The sequence below is a fragment of the Coregonus lavaretus genome (assembly GCF_964263955.1).
Source record: "Coregonus lavaretus genome assembly, chromosome: 36".
In the NCBI taxonomy this organism is placed as follows: domain Eukaryota; kingdom Metazoa; phylum Chordata; class Actinopteri; order Salmoniformes; family Salmonidae; genus Coregonus; species Coregonus lavaretus.
In genome coordinates, this window is record NC_140023.1 from 24,984,336 (window position 1) to 25,004,969 (window position 20,634).

Below are 20,634 nucleotides of genomic sequence, written 5' to 3' on the forward strand. Positions count from 1 at the left end.
GGCACTCGCGTTTCCCCTAGTGGACGGTTGGAACTTGCCATGGAATTAATATGTCAAACCGTGGCATAACTTCACCATTCTAAAAACGCCTGGACAGCACGTAATCCACTGGAGTTTGGGCTCGAAATTCCCTATAGCATTAATACTGGAGACTAGTGAGTGTTGCTTTGTCAAAAGTGACTTAAAATCATTTGTTAGACAGAAACGAGGGAGAGGAGTGAAATAACAGAAACAGTGTAGTCCTTGAGGTCTGGATTTAGAGCATAAAATGAGGCAAGGTGAGACGAGGAGAGCAGATTATGGCAGTGAGGCTGCTGCGGAGACACTCAGCGTGACCGAGACAAAAGCGAGATGAGAGCATGACAGAAGTGAAGCATGCAGCAGACGGGCAGATAGTCAGTAGGGCAGAGATGAAGGAGAAGAGATGACACGCACAAAGAGTTTTTCTGAACTCAGATAACATTACAAGTATTCCCAGTATTCTCATTCTTTCCAACAATAACTGAAGTGAATTACAGACTATGGCCATTTAGGTTCTAAGCATCTCCGCAAATAGTTTTCTATTTGTTACATTGTCACTTATCTGTAATTTCTCTGGTAAAATTACCTATTCTTACAGTTGAAATCAGAAGTTTACATACACCTTAGCCAAATACATTTAAACTCAGTTTTTCACAATTCCTGACATTAAATTCCCTGTTTTAGGTCAGCTAGGATCACCACTTTATTTTAAGAATGTGAAATGTCAGAATAATAGTAGAGAGAATGATTTATTTCAGCTTTTATTTCTATAATCACATTCCCAGTGGGTCAGAAGTTTACATATACTCAATTAGTATTTGGTAGCATTGCCTTTAAATTGTTTAACTTGGGTCAAACATTTTGGGGAGCCTTCCACAAGCTTCCCACAATAAGTTGGGTGAAATTTGGCCCATTCCTCCTGACAGAGTTGGTGTAACTGAGTCAGGTTTGTAGGCCTCCTTGCTCGCACACGCTTTTTCAGTTCTGCCCACAAATGCTCTATAGCAGGGGTCCCCAAACTTTTTCCTGTGAGGGCCACATAACTTTTCCCTTCTCTGATGGGGGGCCGGTGTCAGTTTGTAACAGAAAAAGTGTGACGATCGTAGGGGAGCTTAAAACATTTATTGTTTTCAAGAAAGCCACACATAACCAAATAACCCTTTCCAGGTTCTTTACAGAAAAAAAGTCAGGAAACAAATAATAACACTATTAATGAAATAAATAATAACTAAATAACCCTCTCTGAGTTCTTCACAGAAAAAACAGGAAATAAATAACACTATTTATGAAATAAATAATAACTAAATAACTCTCTCTGGGTTCTTCATAGAAAAAAAAGCCATGGAACATTAACTTTCTGTTGTGCCATGCACAATCTTAACAGATAAAAGTTCAGCTCAGTTGTCAGAGCAGAATCTCTCTGACACATATGAGCAGTCTCTTAAAGTTCTTGTGTTCCTTCCTTATAATCCTTTTGTAGGTTCCAGTAGGCTTGTAGACACCGCTGTTTGCAGCTCTCTCTCATCAACTTCCCTGTGAAAACCACAAAGGAAGCAGGTTGAGAAACTGAACTAAGTGATACAGCACCTACACAGCACAATACATTTCACTACCAGTATGGTTGTAAAGATGGATTTTATCCCAGTAGATTTTATTATGATTATATTTGTTTATGCTCAGAATGACTCATTCAAGTCAGAAAAGTGAGCTTACCTATGTATGTTCATCAGTGTGAACTGTGGGCCTGCATCTGGCTGGTGAGAAGTTGAATATCAGGTTCCATTCTAGTTACAGCCAGTCTCAAGCACTGATGCAAATGTTCATCTGTCAATCTTGATCTCATCGGAGTTTTCAGCAGTTTCATGCGAGAAAAGGTTTTCTCGCAGATATACGTGCTGCCAAAAACTGTGGACATTTTCATTGCGTGTTTTTTGATGTTTGGATATGTGTCGTTTGGGAGGGCGGCATAGAAGTCAATGAGACTGTTGGGCTTGAATGCGTCTTTCAGAACATCACAGTTCTGTAACTCAGCCAACTCAAACTGATATGAAGGCTGGGCTTCATCAATGTCGGCAACAAAGGGGTTCTGAAAAAGACGGATTTCTTTTGCATGAACATGTAGTTCACTGAATCGCACACCGAACTCCGCCTTCAGCATTTCCAGTGCTTCCACGCACTTTTCAGCTGGGAACGGGACCGCTGGGTTCTCTGTCGACAGGTTTTGGGTAGCAGGAAGATGGACGAAGTTGCGCTTTTTCACTTGTTCCAAAAGCAGCGCTAATTTCACCTCAAATGCTTTTATGTGTGAATACATGTCGCAAATGAGTTTCCCCTCGCCTTGTAGCTGCAAGTTAAGGCTGTTAAGTATTTCTGTCACGTCTGTTAAAAATGCGAGGTGCCATTTCCATTCTGGGTCGATCAGCTCTGGGACCGTTTTGTCTTTTAAATGAAGAAATGCGTTAATTTCGGGTAGCAGCTCGTAAAAACGCCTCAAAACTCTGCCCCGGCTCAGCCATCGGACCTCTGTGTAGTACAGCACATCTCCGTGCGTAGACTCCAGTTCAGACAGGAATTCTTGGAACTGCCTGTGTTTAAGTCCCTTTGCTCTGATGAAGTTTATGCACGACACCACAACCTTCATTACAGAATCCCACGTCAACACTTTGCAGCACAGTGCTTGCTGGTGAATTAGGCAGTGGACTCGTAGCGGGCCGGTGAGACCCCTTTTTTCCAACTCCCGGTTCATGCGTCCTATTAGACCGCGAGTTTCGCCCACCATGCTAGGAGCCCCGTCAGTCGTGATGCTAGCTAGCTTTGACCAGTCCAGGTCCAACTTCTCCATGGTTTGGCACACTTTGTCAAAAATATCCTCTCCCGTTGTAGTCCCTTTGAGACTTTGGAGGGCTGCCAGCTCCTCGCATATCTCAAAGTTTGCGCTAACTCCACGAATAAAAATGAGCAGTTGCGCTGTGTCTTGCACGTCCGTGCTCTCATCCAGTGCTAATGAAAAAAAGTCAAATTCTTTCGTCTTCTGCTGCAGCTGGGCATATACATTACTCCCGATTTCTTCAACGCGTCTGGTGATTGTACTCGCCGACAGACTTACGGCATTAAATGCATCTTTCTTCTCGGGACACACCTCCTCCGCGACAGCATCCATACATTTCTTAACAAACTCTCCGTCAGTGAAAGGCTTACCGCTGCTTGCTATCAGTTTAGCAACCCGAAAGCTGGCCCGAACGGATGCCTGGTTCAGCTGAGCTTGGCGTACAAATGTATTCTGCTGAGATAGTAGTCCACTTTTTAGCTTTGATACCCTGCATTCTGAATCAATTTTTCTCTTACCTAACCTTTTCGCCATTATTCCGTTCTCTCTTTGACAGGGCCGGGCCTAGGATTTTTTTTCTGGAGGCCAAATAGGAAAAAAATCCGATAGCGTCTCTGGGATTGTTCAGAGGGCCGGGCCAAATGTGCTGACGGGCCGTATCCGGCCCGCGGGCCGTAGTTTGGTGACCACTGCTCTATAGGATTGAGGTCAGGGCTTTGTGATGGCCACTCCAATACCTTGACTTTGTTGTCCTTAAGCCATTTTGCCACAACTTTGGAAGTATGCTTGGGGTCACTGTTCATTTGGAAGACCCATTTGCGACCGAGCTTTAACTTCCTGACTAATGTCTTGAGATGTTGCTTCAATATATCCACATAATTTTCCTTCCTCATGATGCCATCTATTTTGTGAAGTGCATCAGTCCCTCCTGCAGCAAAGCACCCCCACAGCATGATGCTGCCACCCCTGTGCTTCACGGTTGGGATGGTGTTCTTCGGCTTGCAAGCGTTCCCCTTTTTTCTCCAAACATAACGATGGTCATTATGGCCAAACAGTTCTATTTTTGTTTTATCAGACCAGAGGACATTTCTCCAAAAAGTACGATCTTTGTCCCCATGTGCAGTTGCAAACTGTAGTCTGGCTTTTTTATGGCGGTTTTGGAGCAGTGGCTTCTTCCTTGCTGAGCGGCCTTTCAGGTTATGTCGATTAAGGACTTGTTTTACTGTGGATATAGATACTTTTGTACCTGTTTCCTCCAGCATCTTCACAAGGTCCTTTGCTGTTGTTCTGAGATTGATTTGCACTTTTCGCACCAAAGTACGTTCATCTCTAGGAGACAGAACGCGTCTTCTTCCTGAGCGGTATGACGGCTGCGTGGTCCCATTGTGTTTATATTGGCGTACTATTGTTTGTACAGATTAACATTGTACTCAGTTGGTAGAGCATGGCGCTTGCAACACCAGGGTTGTGGGTTCGATTCCGACAGGGGGCCAAAAAAAAAAGAGGTATGCACTCACTAACTGTAAGTTGCTCTGGATAAGAGCGTCTGCTAAATGACTAAAATGTAAAATGTACCTTCAGGCGTTTGGGAAATTGCTCCCAAGGATGAACCAGACTTGTGGAGGTCTACAATTTGAATTCTGAGGTCTTGGCTGATTTCTTTTGATTTTCCCATGATGTCAAGCAAAGAGGCACTGAGTTTGAAGGTAGGCCTTGAAATACATCCACAGGTACACCTCCAATTGACTCAAATGATGTCAATTAGCCGAAGCCTCTAAAGCCATGACATCATTTTCTGGAATTTTCCAAGCTGTTTAAAGCCAGTGTATGTACACTTCTGACCCACTGGAATTGTGATACAGTGAATTATAAGTGAAATAATCTGTCTGTAAACAATTGTTGGAAAAATTATTTGTGTCATCCACAAAGTAGATGTCCGAACCGACTTGCCAAAACTATAGTTTGTTAACAAGAAATTGGTGGAGTGGTTGAAAAACAAGTTTTAATGACTCCAACCTAAGTGTATGTAAACTTCCGACTTCAACTGTATGTGCAAGTGTGAGTGTGAGTGTGAGGTGAGAGCAGGAGGTGTCAGTGAGAGACAGAGAAGTTACAGATTTAGAAAGGGAATCAATTAAATTCTGGGTGATAAAATGAGTGAGAATCTTCACAAATCTACATCTGGAGGGGGAAAAAGTGTGTCCTTAATAAAATTGGATGTGATCTTTCAGTGGTGTTAAAGGTCCAATGCAGCCGTTTTTTTATCTCAATATCAAATCATTTCTGGGTAACAATTAAAGCTAAACTCAGTAAGTGCAAAATAAAGTAACACATTTTATATTTTGGTTTATATCTTTACATTTTGCAGCTGATTTCTCAGCCAGGCGACGTGATGACCTAGTGTAGCCATGACGAAATCTCCAGGCCCTCATGGTCCGGTCTGGAGCAACCTAGTGGTGCCAAAAGCCCTGGTCTGCCCTAGAAAGCCTATGTAAATTACGATAGCCGGAACAGCCAAAGATTTTCTTTTTTTATGGCCGTTTTGGGCTCTAAAATGTGTTTATGATCTAGTTCGATCCCCACAGTGAATTATTTTAAAGTTCGCTACATATTTTTACATTTCAGTCATTTAGCAGACACTCTTATACAGAGCGACTTACAGGAGCAATTACAGGAGCCTTGCTGAAGGGCACATCGACAGATTTTTCACCTAGTCTGCTCGGGGATTAGAACCAGCAACCTTTCGGTTTCTGGCACTACGCTCTTAACCACTAAGCTACCTGCCGCTACATATCGACATATTTAATGAAATAGTGATCCACGTGCTGACAGACCAATCCCAGGCCAGCAAGCTACAAGGACGCTCGCACCCTTGTACCATAGACAGTAAGGTTGACTTTCTCAGGCAGGAGGAAAATGACTACAGTACATCGACCAGGATCCTTTGCCACTTTCACCATGATGCTTAGCGGTTTTTTTTTTGGTGTCATTCAGCCCCATTCAGCAATATGGCGCGCTTCAAATTAAAATACTTCTGGCTTCATAGGAATACGGTCATGACTCATGAGTGCTGGTGTAGCGGTAATAGTCACTGCAACATCCCTATTTTAGACTGGCTTTAAGTACCTTACTGTGATTGTTACAATTAAAAAGCTCAAAAAGAAACAAAACTAGCTTCTTAGCAAAGAGCAATTTCTCAATCAAGAATTTTGCTAGGACTGTCTGGGAGTGGTCTGAGTGGGGAGGGGAAAACTGAAAACTAGCTGTTACTGGCAGAAAGGTTTGGAACTTTCTTTCTTATTGGTCTATTAACTAATTTACCGCCTGGTGATGCCAGAACTCCATCCCACAAAAACAGGCAGAAATTTCAGGCGGTCTTTTCAAACAGCTCTTACATTAAAAGGCCTTATCATTATTTTCACAATTTCACAGTATTATTCCAACCTTATAGTGTGGAAATATATATAAAACACAGGAAAATCACATTTTTGACTGCGCTGGGCCTTTAATGTAACACAAGCACGCACATGCACATACACACACCACATTGACGAAACGTGAAAAGCAAGAGTCCTGACTTGTTAACAAAGTGTTACCTGTCAGAGTTCAGTAAGAAAAATAGCAGAGCTACAAATGATATTCCAACAATATCTCACGGTTTTACCAATTTGACTTCAGATTGTAATGTTTATCCATGTTTCTCCAAACGTCAAATTTCGAAGTGGCTCCAAACGTCAAATTTCGAAGGATTTTTCACACCCTTGGTTGCTCCTCCTGCTCAGCATCGTTCCGTTTCACCAAACGTCAAATTTAAAAGTGTTTTTAAGTGGTTAAGGTAAGGGTTAAGATTTGGGATAGGCTTAAAACAAAAAACAAATGTCTACCACTGGGATTGAACACATGACCTTCCGATCCAGAGTCACCCTCAGGACATGGACAGACGTCCAATTGCAAAGTCAATCTTGAATGATCTCCCTGTGATATCCATATACACTTACCAGCCAGTTTATTAGGTACGCTACCACGTTCACGAAAATGGATCCCTTCTACAGACATTGAGTCACGTGGCATTGGCTTGCTATATAAAGCAGGCAGACAGGCATCAAGGCATTCAGTTACTGTTCGATTGAACGTTAGAATAGGCAAAACGAGTGACCTAAGTGACTTTGAGCGTGGTATGCTCGTCGGTGCCAGGCGCACCGGATCCAGTATCTCAGAAACGCCCTCCTGGGCTTTTCACACACAACAGTGTCTAGGGTTTACCGACAATGGTGCAACAAACAAAAAACTTCCAGTCAGCAGTAGTCCTGTGGGCGAAAACAGCTTGTTGATGAGAGAGGTCGAAGGAGAATGGCAAGAATCGTGCAAGCTAACAGGCGGGCCACAAACAGACAAATAATGGCACAGTACAACGGTGGTGTGCAGAACGACATCTCGTTACGCACAACTCGTTGATCCTTGTCACGGATATTGCTATTGCAGCAGACGACCACACCGGGTTTCACAACATTGCCTGGAACATGACAGCGAGTTCAGTTTACTTACGCATTCTCCAGACCTCAACCAAATAGAGAATATTTTGGATGAGATAGAACGGGCTATTCGCAGCATGAATGTACCGCCGTCCAATCTGCAGAAACTGTGTGATCCCATCGCGTCAGACCAACATCCCTGTGGAAAGTTTCCGACACCTTGTAGAATGCCCCGAATAATTCCAGCTGCTCTGGAGGCAAAGGGGGGTCCGACCCGGTACTAGATGGATGTACCTAATAAACTGTCCGGTGAGTGTAAGCCATTGACTTGCTACTATAACTATAGGTGTACTTAAATGACCTCAGATTAACTGGAAATAAAACACTAGTCCTCATTGAACAATATCCTACTTTAAAATAACACTATACAACAATGATACAACGATATAAGACTTGTGGAAATATTGGAAAGTTATTAACAAAATGGTAGTAGCTCCACCTGTGATAAGCAATGTTGGACCTTCTGTCATATTTACTAGCCTACCAATACAATCCTCTCGGATCTATACAAGTTGAAAGAGGGGTTTGTTTCTGGACTGGGCCCTAGATCCATCTCTATCCAACCCCCAAGCCACACTCTGGCCATCCCAAACCCATCACCATGACTGGGATCCATCTCTACCCAACCTCCAGTCCTCACTCTGGCCTCCATCCTCTTCTCTATCCAACCCCCAGGCTTCGTTCTGGCCTCCTGCTGGGTCCTGATATTGCCTATTATACAGTCATATCAGAGCGTTACACACATGCACACACACACATACACCAACACAAATACACAGCAGAGTGTCTCCTCTATTCTCTCTGATGAAATAGACAGATACACAGGGAGTCCCACTATGAAGACATGCGGTTTGTTTTGAGGGATTTCTCTTTATGGAAATAAACATTTCCTCTCCTGTGGAGACTATTGACACAAGCAGGGATAAAATGCTACAGTCCGTTAGTCATTTCACACAAACAACTCTTCCCCAACTCTTCAGTGCTTTTCACGTCAGCCAGCGTATGGTTTATTCATGGTCTATTATATGTTGACAGTTTGTGTCCATTTAATAAAGAAGAGAAACCGAAGCGGGAGAGATGGGCAGGAAGAAAAAGGGAGCTGAGCAGAAGGTGATATCATCAGTATTATACTAAATGTATTATAATATAGGCTTATACTGCATTAAAAGTCAGATAAGGATATCGTTAACATCATTAGGGATATAAAAGTGCATCAAGGTTAAAAAAGGGATGACTAAAATAGGTCTAACATAGGTCTCTTTTTGATTACATTCACATTTCTGTGTAGTCATCAGTAATTGGATCATCTGTTCAAGGTACAGGTAGAACTTGCAGCAAGAGAGAAGTGCTGTGCAAGTATTCACTGTGCAACTTAGTAATGTGCAAGAAAGAAATACAAGTACTGTAAGAAGCTGTTACAAAGCAGGTGAAAATGTATTTCCTTGTTAGTGAACCACTGATATATGATGTACTGCATGTAGTGTGTTTGTTTATGTGTGTGTGTGTGTGTGCGCGTGCGTGCCTGTGTGCATGTGTGTAGATAAGTACAGCACCATATGGGCTGTGTAATCGGAGGTCATTCATTAGGAGTGTGTATTAACGTTCCCAGGAGACTGAAGAATGAACCCTCTGTTTCCTTTAGCACCATGTCACTCTCTGACTAATTACTGCTACTGGTCGACTCACTGTGTTGCTGTGTGCTGTGTGTTGCCTACCTCGCCACCACGGTTTGTGCTTCTTCTCCTCCTCTCTTCCTCCCCTCCCTATCCTCTATTCTTTCCATCACCACAGTGAGTGGCTGTGTGTTTGTGTGTGTGTGCTTCGCCATGCATGTGTACAATACTTTATCTCCAGTAAATTAGTTTGTTATCAGTCAGCCCTGTTCTCTATGGTTCTGATTCCAAATCAAATCAAATCAAATTTTATTTGCCACATGCGCCGAATACAACAGGTGTAGACATTACCGCAAAATGCTTACTTACAGCCCTTAACCGACAATGCATTTATTTTTAATAAAAAGTCAAATAAAACAACAAAAACGTGTTGAGAAAAAAAGAGCAGAAGTCAAATAAAATAACAGTAGGGAGGCTATATACACGGGGGTACCGGTGCAGAGTCAATGTGCGGGGGCACCGGCTAGTTGAGGTAGTTGAGTTAATATGGACATGTGGGTAGAGTTAAAGTGACTATGCATAAATAATAAACAGAGTAGCAGCAGCGTAAAAAGATGGGGTGGGGGGGGGGTTGGGGGCAGTGCAAATAGTCTGGGTAGCCATTTGATTAGCTGTTCAGGAGTCTTATGGCTTGGGGGTAGAAGCTGTTGAGAAGTCTTTTGGAACTAGACTTGGCGCTCCGGTACCGCTTGCCGTGCGGTAGCAGAGAGAACAGTCTATGACTAGGGTGACTAGGGTGGCTGGAGTCTTTGACAATTTTGAAGGCCTTCCTCTGACATCGCCTGGTATAAAGGTCCTGGATGGCAGGAAGCTTGGCCCCAATGATGTACTGGGCCGTACGCACTACCCTCGGAGGCCGAGCAGTTGCCATACCAGGCGGTGATGCAACCAGTCAGGATGCTCTCGATGGTGGATCTGTAGAATTTTTTGAGGATCTGAGGACCCATGCCAAATCTTTTCAGTCTCCTGAGGGGGAATAGGCTTTGTCGTGCCCTCTTCACGACTGTCTTGGTGTGTTTGGACCATGATAGTTCGTTGGTGATGTGGCCACTAATTACCTTGAAGCTCTCAACCTGTTCCACTACAGCCCCGTCGATGAGAATGGGGGCGTGCTTAGTCCTCTTTTTTTTTCCTGTAGTCCACAATCATCTCCTTTGTCTTGGTCACATTGAGGGTGAGGTTGTTATCCTGGCACCACATGGCCAGGTCTCTGACCTCCTCCGATCCTAGTTAAGCGTGCGTAAAAGGAACATTATTCCTTTTTATGCACTTTCCTCTCTATAAGTATTCTGACCTTGAATTTAAGCATGAGAATAGCGTGCAATTCACCTGCTATTCATTTTGGGTGGAGATTGAATAAAGTAAGGTGTGGCGGAGGTGTGTCTACAGATATGCCGTATTTTGACCTTGACTTAATTCCCTAATAATTCCACCAACTTGACCCGGTTCCAAGTGGAAAAAGCATCTACTTATGTTTTTCCTATAGAAAGAGCACCATTCTCCATGCACTGTAATTTACAACTTGATAAGAGCTATTGATAAGATCTAGGTAAATGAGTAATCCATTTGGATAAGGGAATTGTAAATATTGTTTTAGATATATTTTACCTTATAATCGCTGGTGACAAATGTGAAACCAGTCATATGGCAGCAATCTGAAGCATGTCAACATATCAACTTTCCCACAGTAAAGTTTATCAAATGCTGGGCCATTATGCAGAATTTAAATTATATGTACAACCTTTTAACTTGCAGGGATGGGCACTCTTGAATATCTTCATTCTAGGCTACTCCAACTTTCTCTGTTTCCTATTTTTATCATGTTAAATACTACTATCAGTATCAACCGTCAATAGGCCTAATAATAACACATATTCAACTGCCAATTTACTGTTAGTTCAATTCAATTGGTACCTGACTTATCCTTCTATTTAATTACAATGTTTTGTTTACCTTCATTTGTTTCCTCTGTAAACGCCGTCATGGCCATGTGGTTGTTAATGAGGATCATTAGTAACAGTTGATAATATATACAGTACCGGTCAAAAGTTTTAGAACACCTACTCATTCAAGGGTTTTTCATTATTTTGACTATTTTCTACATTGTAGAATAATAGTGAAGACATTAAAACTATGAAATAACACATATGGAATCATGTATTAACCCAAAAAGTGTTAAACAAATCAAAATATATTTTATATTTGAGATTCTTTAAATAGCCACCCTTTGCCTTGATGACAGCTTTGCACACTCTTGGCATTCTCTCAACCAGCTTCACCTGGAATGCTTCTCCAACAGTCTTGAAGGAGTTCCCACATATGCTGAGCACTTGATGGCTGCTTTTCCTTCACTCTGCGGTCCGACTCATCCCAAACCATCTCAATCTGGTTGAGGTCGGGGGATTGTGGAGGCCAGGTCATCTGATGCAGCACTCCATCACTCTCCTTCTTGGTAAAATAGCCCTTACACAGCCTGGAGGTGTGTTGGGTCATTGTCCTGTTGAAAAACAAATGATAATCTCACTAAACCCAAACCAGATGGGATGGATTATCGCTGCAGAATGCTGTGGTAGCCATGCTGGTGTGTCTGTTACTTGATTTCTAAATAAATCACAGACAGTGTCACCAGCAAAGCACCCCCACACCATAACACCTCCTCCTCCATGCTTTACGGTGGGAAAAACACATGCAGAGATAATCTGTTCACCCCCACCACGTCTCACAAAGACACGGCGATTGGAACCAAAGGACACATTTCCACCGGTCTAATGTCCATTGCTCGTGTTTCTTGGCCCAAGCAAGTCTCTGCTTATTATTGGTGTCCTTTAGTAGTGGTTTCTTTGCAGCAATTCGACCATGAAGGCCTGATTCACACGGTCTCCTCTGAACAGTTGATGTTGAGATGTGTCTGTTACTTGAACTCTGTGAAGCATTTTTTTGGGCTGCAATATCTGAGGCAGGTAACTCTAATTAACTTATCCTCTGCAGCAGAGGTAATTCTGGGTCTTCCATTTCTGTGGCGGTCCTCATGAGAGCCAGTTTCATCATAGCGCTTGATGGTTTTTGCGACTGCACTTGAAGAAACTTTTCTTGAAATGTCCCATATTGACTGACCTTCATGTCTTAAAGTAATGATGGACTGTCGTTTCTCTTTGCTTATTTCATCTGTTCTTGCCATAATATGGACTTGGTCTTTTACCAAATAGGGCTATCTTCTGTATACCCCCTTATCTTGTCACAACACAACTGATCGGCTCAAATGCGTTAAGAAGGAAATAAATCCCACAAATTAACTTTTAAGAAGGCACACCTGTTAATTGAAATGCATTCCAGGTGACTACCTCATGAAGCTGGTTGAGAGAATCCTAAGAGTGTGCAAAGCTGTCATCAAGGCAAAGGGTGGATATTTGAAGAATCTCAAATAGAAAATATATTTTGATTTGTTTAACACGTTTTGTTAATACATGATTACATATGTGTTATTTCATACTTTTGATGTCTTCACTATTATTCTACAATGTAGAAAATAGTAAAAATAAAGAAAAACCCTTGAATGAGTAGGTGTTCTAAAACTTTTAACAGGTAGTGTATATATTTAAAACGTATATGCTACTTTATTCATTATGGAGCAGAGCGCAAACCAAGCCGTAACAGTTTGAACCCGACACATGGTGCAACACTTGGCTGTGTTATCACACAGTTCCATGGTTAGCACAGGCAATAGACAAGGGTATAGCCTACTATTGTACACTATTCTCCTATTATAATTATATATACTCTAATCTTCCTACATTACCATCAGTGGAGGCTGCTGAGGGGAGGACGGCTCATAATAATGGCTGGAATGGAGTGAATGGAATGGCATCAAACACATGGAAACCATGTGTTTGATGTATTTGATACCATTCCACTGATTCCGCTCCAGTCATTACCACGAGCCTGTTCTCCCCAATTAAGGTGGCACCAACCCTCCTGTGATTACCATGGGTTAAAGAACTGAATGTGGCAATTTTCAGAATGAATCAAACCACTGTATTTTTGATTCATGAATATATTTTGTGTGTAAAGGCTCTCCAAACCTGTTTTTGTATGATTCATACATACTTCCCAATTTAAAGGGATGGCTTAAGATAAATCTAATGAAAACTCCATGAGAACATCTGTTGGCCAGCAAGTGGGAGGGTTTTCAGCGTTTGAATTACATTTATTCAGCTTGCACTAGGGAACCACACCTGCAAAGCCCGTTACACACCCGCATAAGGTAAGTCTGAATACCATCTACTGAGAAGTGCGTAGGAAAGGCATGCGTAAGAAAATATATTTAATAAATTTTGTATTCAGGGTAACACAACAAAATGTGGAATAAGTCAAGGGGTATGAATACTTTCTGAAGGCACTGTTTGTCATGTTGATATAATTTTTTGTTTGATTCCATATGACTAGTTTCACATTTGTCTCCAGGGATCATAAGGAAAAATAATCTAAAACAATTGCTATGTGTATTTACAATCCCCTTCTCCAAACGGATTACTCATTTACCTAGCTCTTATCAATAGCTCTTATCAATTTATAAATTACAGTGCGTGGAAAATGCTGTTATTTCTATTGTTAAAAAATGAAGTAGATCAGGGCTCTACAGTGTGACCATTTTTCTCGCATATGGACCTAAAAATTCTGCTGTGCGAACTGGAATTTGAATTTAGGAGCACCAGTGTGCCTAGATTGTTTTTGATTCTAGCTTTAATATCTCAAATACACTACATGACCAAAAGTATGTGGAAACCTGCTCGTCGAACATCTCGTTCCAGAATCATGGATGTTAATATGGAGTTGGTCCCACCTTTGCTGCTATAACAGCCTCCACTCTTCTGGGAAGGCTTTCCACTAGATGTTGGAACATTGCTGCGGGGACTTGCTTCCATTCAGCCACAAGAGCATTTAGTGAGGTCGGGCACTGATGTTGGGAGATTAGGCCTGGCTCGCAGTCGGCGTTCCAATTCATCCCAAAGGTGTTCGATGGGGTTGAGGTCAGGGCTCTGTTCAGGCCAGTCAAGTTTTTCTACACCAGTCAAGTTTTTCCACACCGATCTCAACAAACCATTTCTGTATGGACCTTGCTTTGTGCACAGGGGCATTGTCATGCTGAAACAGAAAAGGGCCTTCCCCAAATTGTTGCCACAATGTTGGAAGCACAGAATTGTCTAGAACGTCATTGTATGCTGTAGAGTTAAGATTTCCCTTCGCTGGAACTATGGGCCTAGCCTGAACCATGAAAAACAGCCCCAGACCATTATTTGTACTCCACCAAACTTTGCAGTTGGCACTATGCATTCGGCAGGTAAAGTTCTCCTGGCATCCGCCAAACCCAGATTAGTCGGACTTCCTGATGGTGTAGCGTGATTCATCACTCCAGAGAACACGTTTCCACTGCTCCAGAGTCCAATGGCGGCAAACTTTACACCACTCCAGCCGATGCTTGGCATTGCGCATGGTGATCTTAGGCTTGTGTCTGGCTGCTCGGCCATGAAAACTCATTTCTTGAAGCTCCCGACGAACAGTTATTGTGCTGACATTGCTTCCAGAGGCAGTTTGGAACTCGGTAGTGAATGTTGCAACTGAGGACAGACGATTTTTACGCACTATGCGCTTCAGCACTCAGCGGTCCCGTTCTGTGAGCTTGTATGGCCTACCACTTCACGGCTGAGCCTTTGTTGCTGGTAGACGTTTCCACTTCACAATAACAGCACTTACAGTTGACCGGGGCAGCTCTAGCAGGGCAGAAATTTGACGAATTGACTTGTTGGAAAGGTGGCATCCTAGGACGGTGCCACATTGAAAGTCACTGAGCTCTACAGTAAGGCCATTCTACTGACAATGTTTGTCTATGGAGATTGCATGGCTGTGTGCTCGATTTTATACACCTGTCAGCAACGGGTGTGGCTGAAATAGCCGAATCCACTAATTTGAAGTTGTGTCCACATACTTTTGTATAATTAGTGTATATTTTCTTGTGCTCCTACATTTCTTAGTGTGAGCCTACATGTTTCCACTTAGGCCCACACGTGCTGTAAAAAAGTCAGCGTAGAGCGTAGAGCCCTGTAGATGCCTTATTCATGGTTTCCTCGTCCAGGTCAGAATATGGCGTATCTGTAGACACACATCCGCCACATCTTCATTTCTTAGATCTCCACCCCGAACGAATAGTGGGTGAATAGCATGCTATTTTAATGCTTAAGTTCAAGGTCACAATACACATATAGAAAAAAGTGCATAAAATGGGAATTATGTTCCATTTACACATGCTTAACTCAGGTCGGAATTAGCCCCTAACTGAAGCTAATGAGAGAGACAAAAGACAACAAAAACAAAGCTCATACCCTTCAATCGGAGAATGGCAGATTAGCCGTCTGGCAAAACAAGAAGACAATAGAATATGTGCTCCTGTTACTTTACTCTACTGGCATAGATTATAGCTATAGCAGAGGTGGTTCATTGAACTGCACTCAGGTAATGAGTAACCTCGCTTGAGACCTAAAATACTTGTGTCAGCTCTCTGAGCTGCCTAGGCTTTAGCTCAGCGGTTTAACATGTAATGAATCAGATATAGGCCAAGGATTGCCTGGACATTTGGTCTCTTGCCATTCAGAGAATGACACAACCCAATGAATATCTTATCAGACAGACAATAAAATAAGTCAGACGAACAACACAAAACAACAGACAGACAGCCCAGAGGCACTGAGAGAAAGAGGAGAGAACAAAGAGAGAGAGAGAGAGATTTGCCGAATAGTGTTTCATGTCTGTTAGTCCAAGTAGAGATGGTTACACAACAATATAACAGTCCTAAGGCAGAGAGGAGAACACCTCAAAAAGAAGGTATATGCTGTGCAAGCCAGCTTAATTATCACAGTTAGAGTTCTCTCCCTCCCTTCATCCTCCTCAGAAATGGTGGAAGGCAGAAAAACTACATTTGGTTCACTCTACTAATAATTGAATGTGGGATCCCTATGGCTTGCTCAAACTGTGTGGCATTAAAAGTGGTTCCCTATAATTAACTTTTACAAAAGGCATTGTTTTGACCTCGGTTGAACTCAGTTATTGCGTTGAACTGTGGACCTACAGGTTTTCATCCTTCCCCTCTAATCAGGGACTGGTGGTCTAAAACTTGTGTATCCATCTAGTAAATGTTATCTATTGTAACATTTTATAGATTGTCTAGAGTGGCTTGCAAAAGTTTTCACCCCCCTTGCCATTTTTCCTATTTTGTTGCCTTACAACCTGGAATTAAAATGGATTTTTTGGGGGGTTTGTATCATTTGATTTACACAACATGCCTACCACTTTGAAGATGCAACATATTTTTTATTGTGAAACAAACAAGAAATTAAACAAAGAAACAGAAAACTTGAGCGTGCATAACTATTCACAGCAGACGTGTTTGCTTATTTTGTTCTTTAAGCAATGGCTTTTTTTCTGGCCACTCTTCCGTAAAGCCCAGCTCTGTGGAGTGTATGGCTTAAAGTGGTCCTTTGGACAGATACTCCAATCTCTGCTGTGGAGCTTTACAGCTCCTTCAGGGTTATCTTTGGTCTCTTTGTTGGCTCTCTGATTAATGCCCTCCTTGCCTGGTCTGTGAGTTTTGGTGGGCGGCCCTCTCTTGGCAGGTTTGTTGTGGTGCCATATTCTTTCCATTTTTTAATAATGGATTTAATGGTGCTCTGTGGGATGTTCAAAGTTTCAGATATTTTTTTATAACCCAACCCTGATCTGTACGTATCCACAACTTTGTCCCTGACCTGTTTGGAGAGCTCCTTAGTCTTCATGGTGCCACTTGCTTGGTGGTTCCCCTTGCTTAGTGGTGTTGTAGAGTCTGGGGCCTTTCAGAACAGATGTATATATACTGAGATCATGTGACAGATCATGTGACACTTAGATTGCACACATTTTGACTTTATTTAACGAATTATGTGACATCTGAAGGTAATTGGTTGCACCAGATCTTATTTAGGGGCTTTATAGCAAAGGGGGTGAATACATATGCACGCACAACTTTTCCGTTATTTATTTTGTATAATTTTTTTAACAAGTTCTTTTTTTAATTTCACTTCACCATTTTTGACTATTTTGTGTATGTCCATTACATTAAATCCAAATAAAATCAATTTAAATTACAGGTTGTAATGCAACAAAATAGGAAAATCGCCAAGGGGGATGAATACTGGGCACTGTATTAGCTGGGCCTCTTTACATAAGCATGTCCTGAAATGCCATGATGCCGAAATACAAACAATGATTGACTTTGATGAAATCATGGCAAACTCCTACTGTTAGCTAGCTCCTATACACAGAGGACCACATTCACCTCTCTCTCTCTATATTTTCTACACCCCCTCTCCATCCCCACCCCCCTCTCTCTTTCTCGCTCTCCTCTTCCTGGAACAGACACGCAGGAACCGGTTGTCATGGAAACCTTGCTCTCTGGGCAAACTTACGGAAACACACATGAACAAGCGCACACACAAACACACTGTATTTAATAAATACTTAATGGATCTGCTGAGGGGATTATAAGACCACTGATTTACTGACTGGACAGTATAGTATTTCATTATGCATAGCATTTCTGATAGCAGCTCTGCTGTGTTTGTGTGTGTACAATACCAGTCAAAAGTTGACACACCTACTCATTCAAGGGTTTTTCTTTATTATTTTTTATTTTTTTACATTGTAGATTAATAGTGAAGATGTCAAAACTATGTAATAACACATATGGAATCATGTAGTAACCAAAAAAGTGTTAAACAAATCAAAATATACTTCAAATAGCCACCCTTTGCCTTGATGAACACACTCTTCTGCAGATGTCAAAGTCTAACGAGAGAAAGAAGAATGAGAGAAAGAAAGAAAGAAAGAAAGAATGAAGACGGAGGATGAAATAGGTACCTTGTCAAGTAGATCAATAAAATAAGCTTATCACACAGTAACCCACTGAACAGGTGAACTATACTGGTATCATATCATTGCTCAACAGTTTGTAGGGGATGAATGTCTTTTGGTTCTGCTGAAGAAAGATAGTGATTCAGATAGAAAAGCAAAAATGTGTGTGTGTGACAAAATAAATAAGAGAGAGAGGGATTCATGAAGAAAGATACAAGAAGAAAGTTTACTCAGTCCAGCCTTTCTTTCATTCTATACTGAACAAATATATAAACGCAAAATTCTAAAATGTCTAAGATTTAACTGAGTTACAATTCATATGAGGAAATCAGTCAATTGAAATAAATTCACTAGGCCCTAATCTATGGATTTCACATGACTTGGTCACAGATACCTTTAAAAAAAATGGGCCTCAAAATGGGCCTCTCATCACGGAATTTCTGTGCATTCAAATTGCCATCGATAAAATGCAATTGTGTTTGTTGACCGTAGTTTATGCCTGCCCATACTGTACCATAACCCCACTGCCACCATGGGACAATCGGTTCACAAAGTTGACATCAGCAAACCGCTCATCCACACTATGCCATACACGTGGTCTGCGGTTGTGAGCCCGGTTGGACGTACTGCCAAATCTTCTAAAACGACGTTGGAGGCGGCTTATGCTAGAGAAATTAACATTAAATTCTCTGGCAACAGCTTTGGTGGACATTCCTGTAGTCAGCATGCCAATTGCATGCTCCCTCAAAACTGGCATTGTATTGTGTGACAAAACTCCACATTTTAGAGTGGCTTTTCATTGTCCCCAGCACAATGTGCACCTGTGAAATGATCATGCTGTTTAATCAGCTTCTTGATATGCCAAACCTGTCAGGTGGATGGATTATTTTGGCAAAGAGGAAATGCTCACTAACAGGGATGTAAACAGATTTGTGCACAGAATTGGAGAGAAATAAGCTGTTTGTGCATAGGGAACATTTTTGGGATCTTATATTTCAGCTCATGAAACATGGGACCAACACTTTACATGTTGTTTTTATATTTTTGTTCAGTGTATAGTACATCCACAGTTCAATTCATTTAATAATTACCATGTAATCTCCATGCACAGAGAGTATAATGGCTCTCTCTCGCACACACACACATACACACACACACAGTGGCTGTGACCCCATTTTCCGAGGGGGTCTCAGATTATTGCTTTTTAATTTTTTACAATTCACACATTTGTATAATACACACTTGTACATGTGTGAAATAGGACAAATATAAGCACCCACATACATACATATACCGTATCCACACACACACACACACACACACACACACACACACACACACACACACACACACACACACACTACAAGGCATATATTGAAAACCAAACCGAACCAATAGATATAAAACATCAGATACCAGCAGCACCACACAGCTAGAACACTTCAGCTCCTAGACATAGAATGACAAAGCTGGAACAGAGATACAACTATAGAGCTACAACACAACAGCTCCTAGTCCAAAAACACTCCTATATTGAAGCAAGAACCAGGAGCAGCTCCAGACCCAGACCCAGAGCTCTGCTCTCACCTTACCTGCGGAGGTGAGCCCGCTGTGGGAGTCTGGGTCTGGTTAGGACCAGGACCAGGACGGGGGGTTACAGTGGAGAGACTGCCTACCTTTCTCCAGTGTCCCTGTGAGGAAGCGGTAGAAAAAGCGAAACACTTTGGTCAGCTGTCTCTTGCATCTCTTCCTGCAATGGCTCATCTTGACTCTGTAGTGGCTAATGATAGTCACAAGGTGGGGGTGATGGCGAGTGTTGGGGGGTATCGACTAGGCAGAAAACCAGCGAAAAGAGGGAAAGAAGGAAGAAAGGAAAGGGAGTGTAAAGTGTAGCTGCTTGCTGCTCTTCTCTCTCTCTCACTCTCTCCACCTTCTCTATCTCCTTTCGTTCGTGGCTCCACCTCTAGGCCTCCTGCTGTCAATCAACAACAGTGTTCTGTCTCCTCCCCCTTACCCTGTGAGAATCCTCTCACTCGATCTGATTGGCTGGGAGAGTGGCGGAAAATTCTGTGTACTATACAACTACTGTACTCTGAGTGACATGTTTTTCTACTCTCTTATTTTCTCTCCTCTACTCGTTCTATTGTCTTCTCTTCTTCCTCCAGTGACTATTTATTTTCTCCTTCTCATCTGTCTCCTGTTGTTTTTCTCCACTTGCTGCTTTCAAAAGAAGCAAACACTGCCTGGGAGGTTTGTTTTGGTGTGAGCCAGCGGGAGAGTAAGTGTGCATGTTTGTGTGTGTGTGTGTGGGTGTTTGTGTATGTGTTCCAGCGGGAGAGTAAGTAATGCGACAGGGAGCAACAAAGCAAACACGGCAATTAGCGTCACTCGCCGCTCTCCTCTCCTCCCTCATTCTCTCTTTTGTCTCTCTCCCTCTCTCGCTATCTTTTCCGTCGCCTCTCTTCTCTTCTCCCAGTGTATGCTAAGCTCTCATGTGGACCAGAGGGAAGAGAGAGGGAGGGTGGAGATGGAGAATCTGGTCAATGACTTCCTCTCTTAATTTTGGATTCTCTCCGAAGATGTAGATGCATGAAATGTCCAAATCCCAGTAGAGCCAGAGGAGGAAAGGACGGTGTGAGCTCTC

At 42.3% G+C, this 20,634-nt stretch overlaps 2 protein-coding genes across 3 annotated transcripts in view; both read right to left on the reverse strand.

Moving 5' to 3' along the window:
- Window positions 1-20,634, reverse strand: part of LOC311110835 (A-type potassium channel modulatory protein KCNIP2-like) — a gene marked incomplete at both ends in the record, with an annotated part of 225,235 nt that overhangs the window by 80,183 nt on the left and 124,418 nt on the right. The window contains one exon of one of the 2 annotated variants that reach the window (XM_084153422.1): window positions 19,667-19,754. The exons of the other annotated variant lie outside the window; for it this stretch is intronic. Coding sequence (XP_084009548.1) covers window positions 19,667-19,754 — 88 coding nt within the window. Of the gene's footprint in view, window positions 1-19,666; window positions 19,755-20,634 lie in introns of those variants that run through there. 2 annotated transcript variants of the gene reach the window in all.
- Window positions 1,162-2,721, reverse strand: LOC311110833 (general transcription factor II-I repeat domain-containing protein 2-like). The gene is made up of 2 exons (XM_084153418.1): window positions 1,735-2,721; window positions 1,162-1,554 (listed from the first exon to the last, which is right to left on the reverse strand). The coding sequence occupies exon 1, from the start codon at window positions 2,660-2,662 to the stop codon at window positions 1,748-1,750; it is 915 nt and encodes a 304-aa protein (XP_084009544.1). The 5' UTR covers window positions 2,663-2,721; the 3' UTR covers window positions 1,162-1,554; window positions 1,735-1,747.

What these genes read in the sequence shown, in the direction of transcription:
- LOC311110833 (XM_084153418.1), bottom strand. Translation starts at nt 2,662, where the DNA reads ATGAAGGTTGTGGTGTCGTGCATAAACTTCATCAGAGCAAAGGGACTT.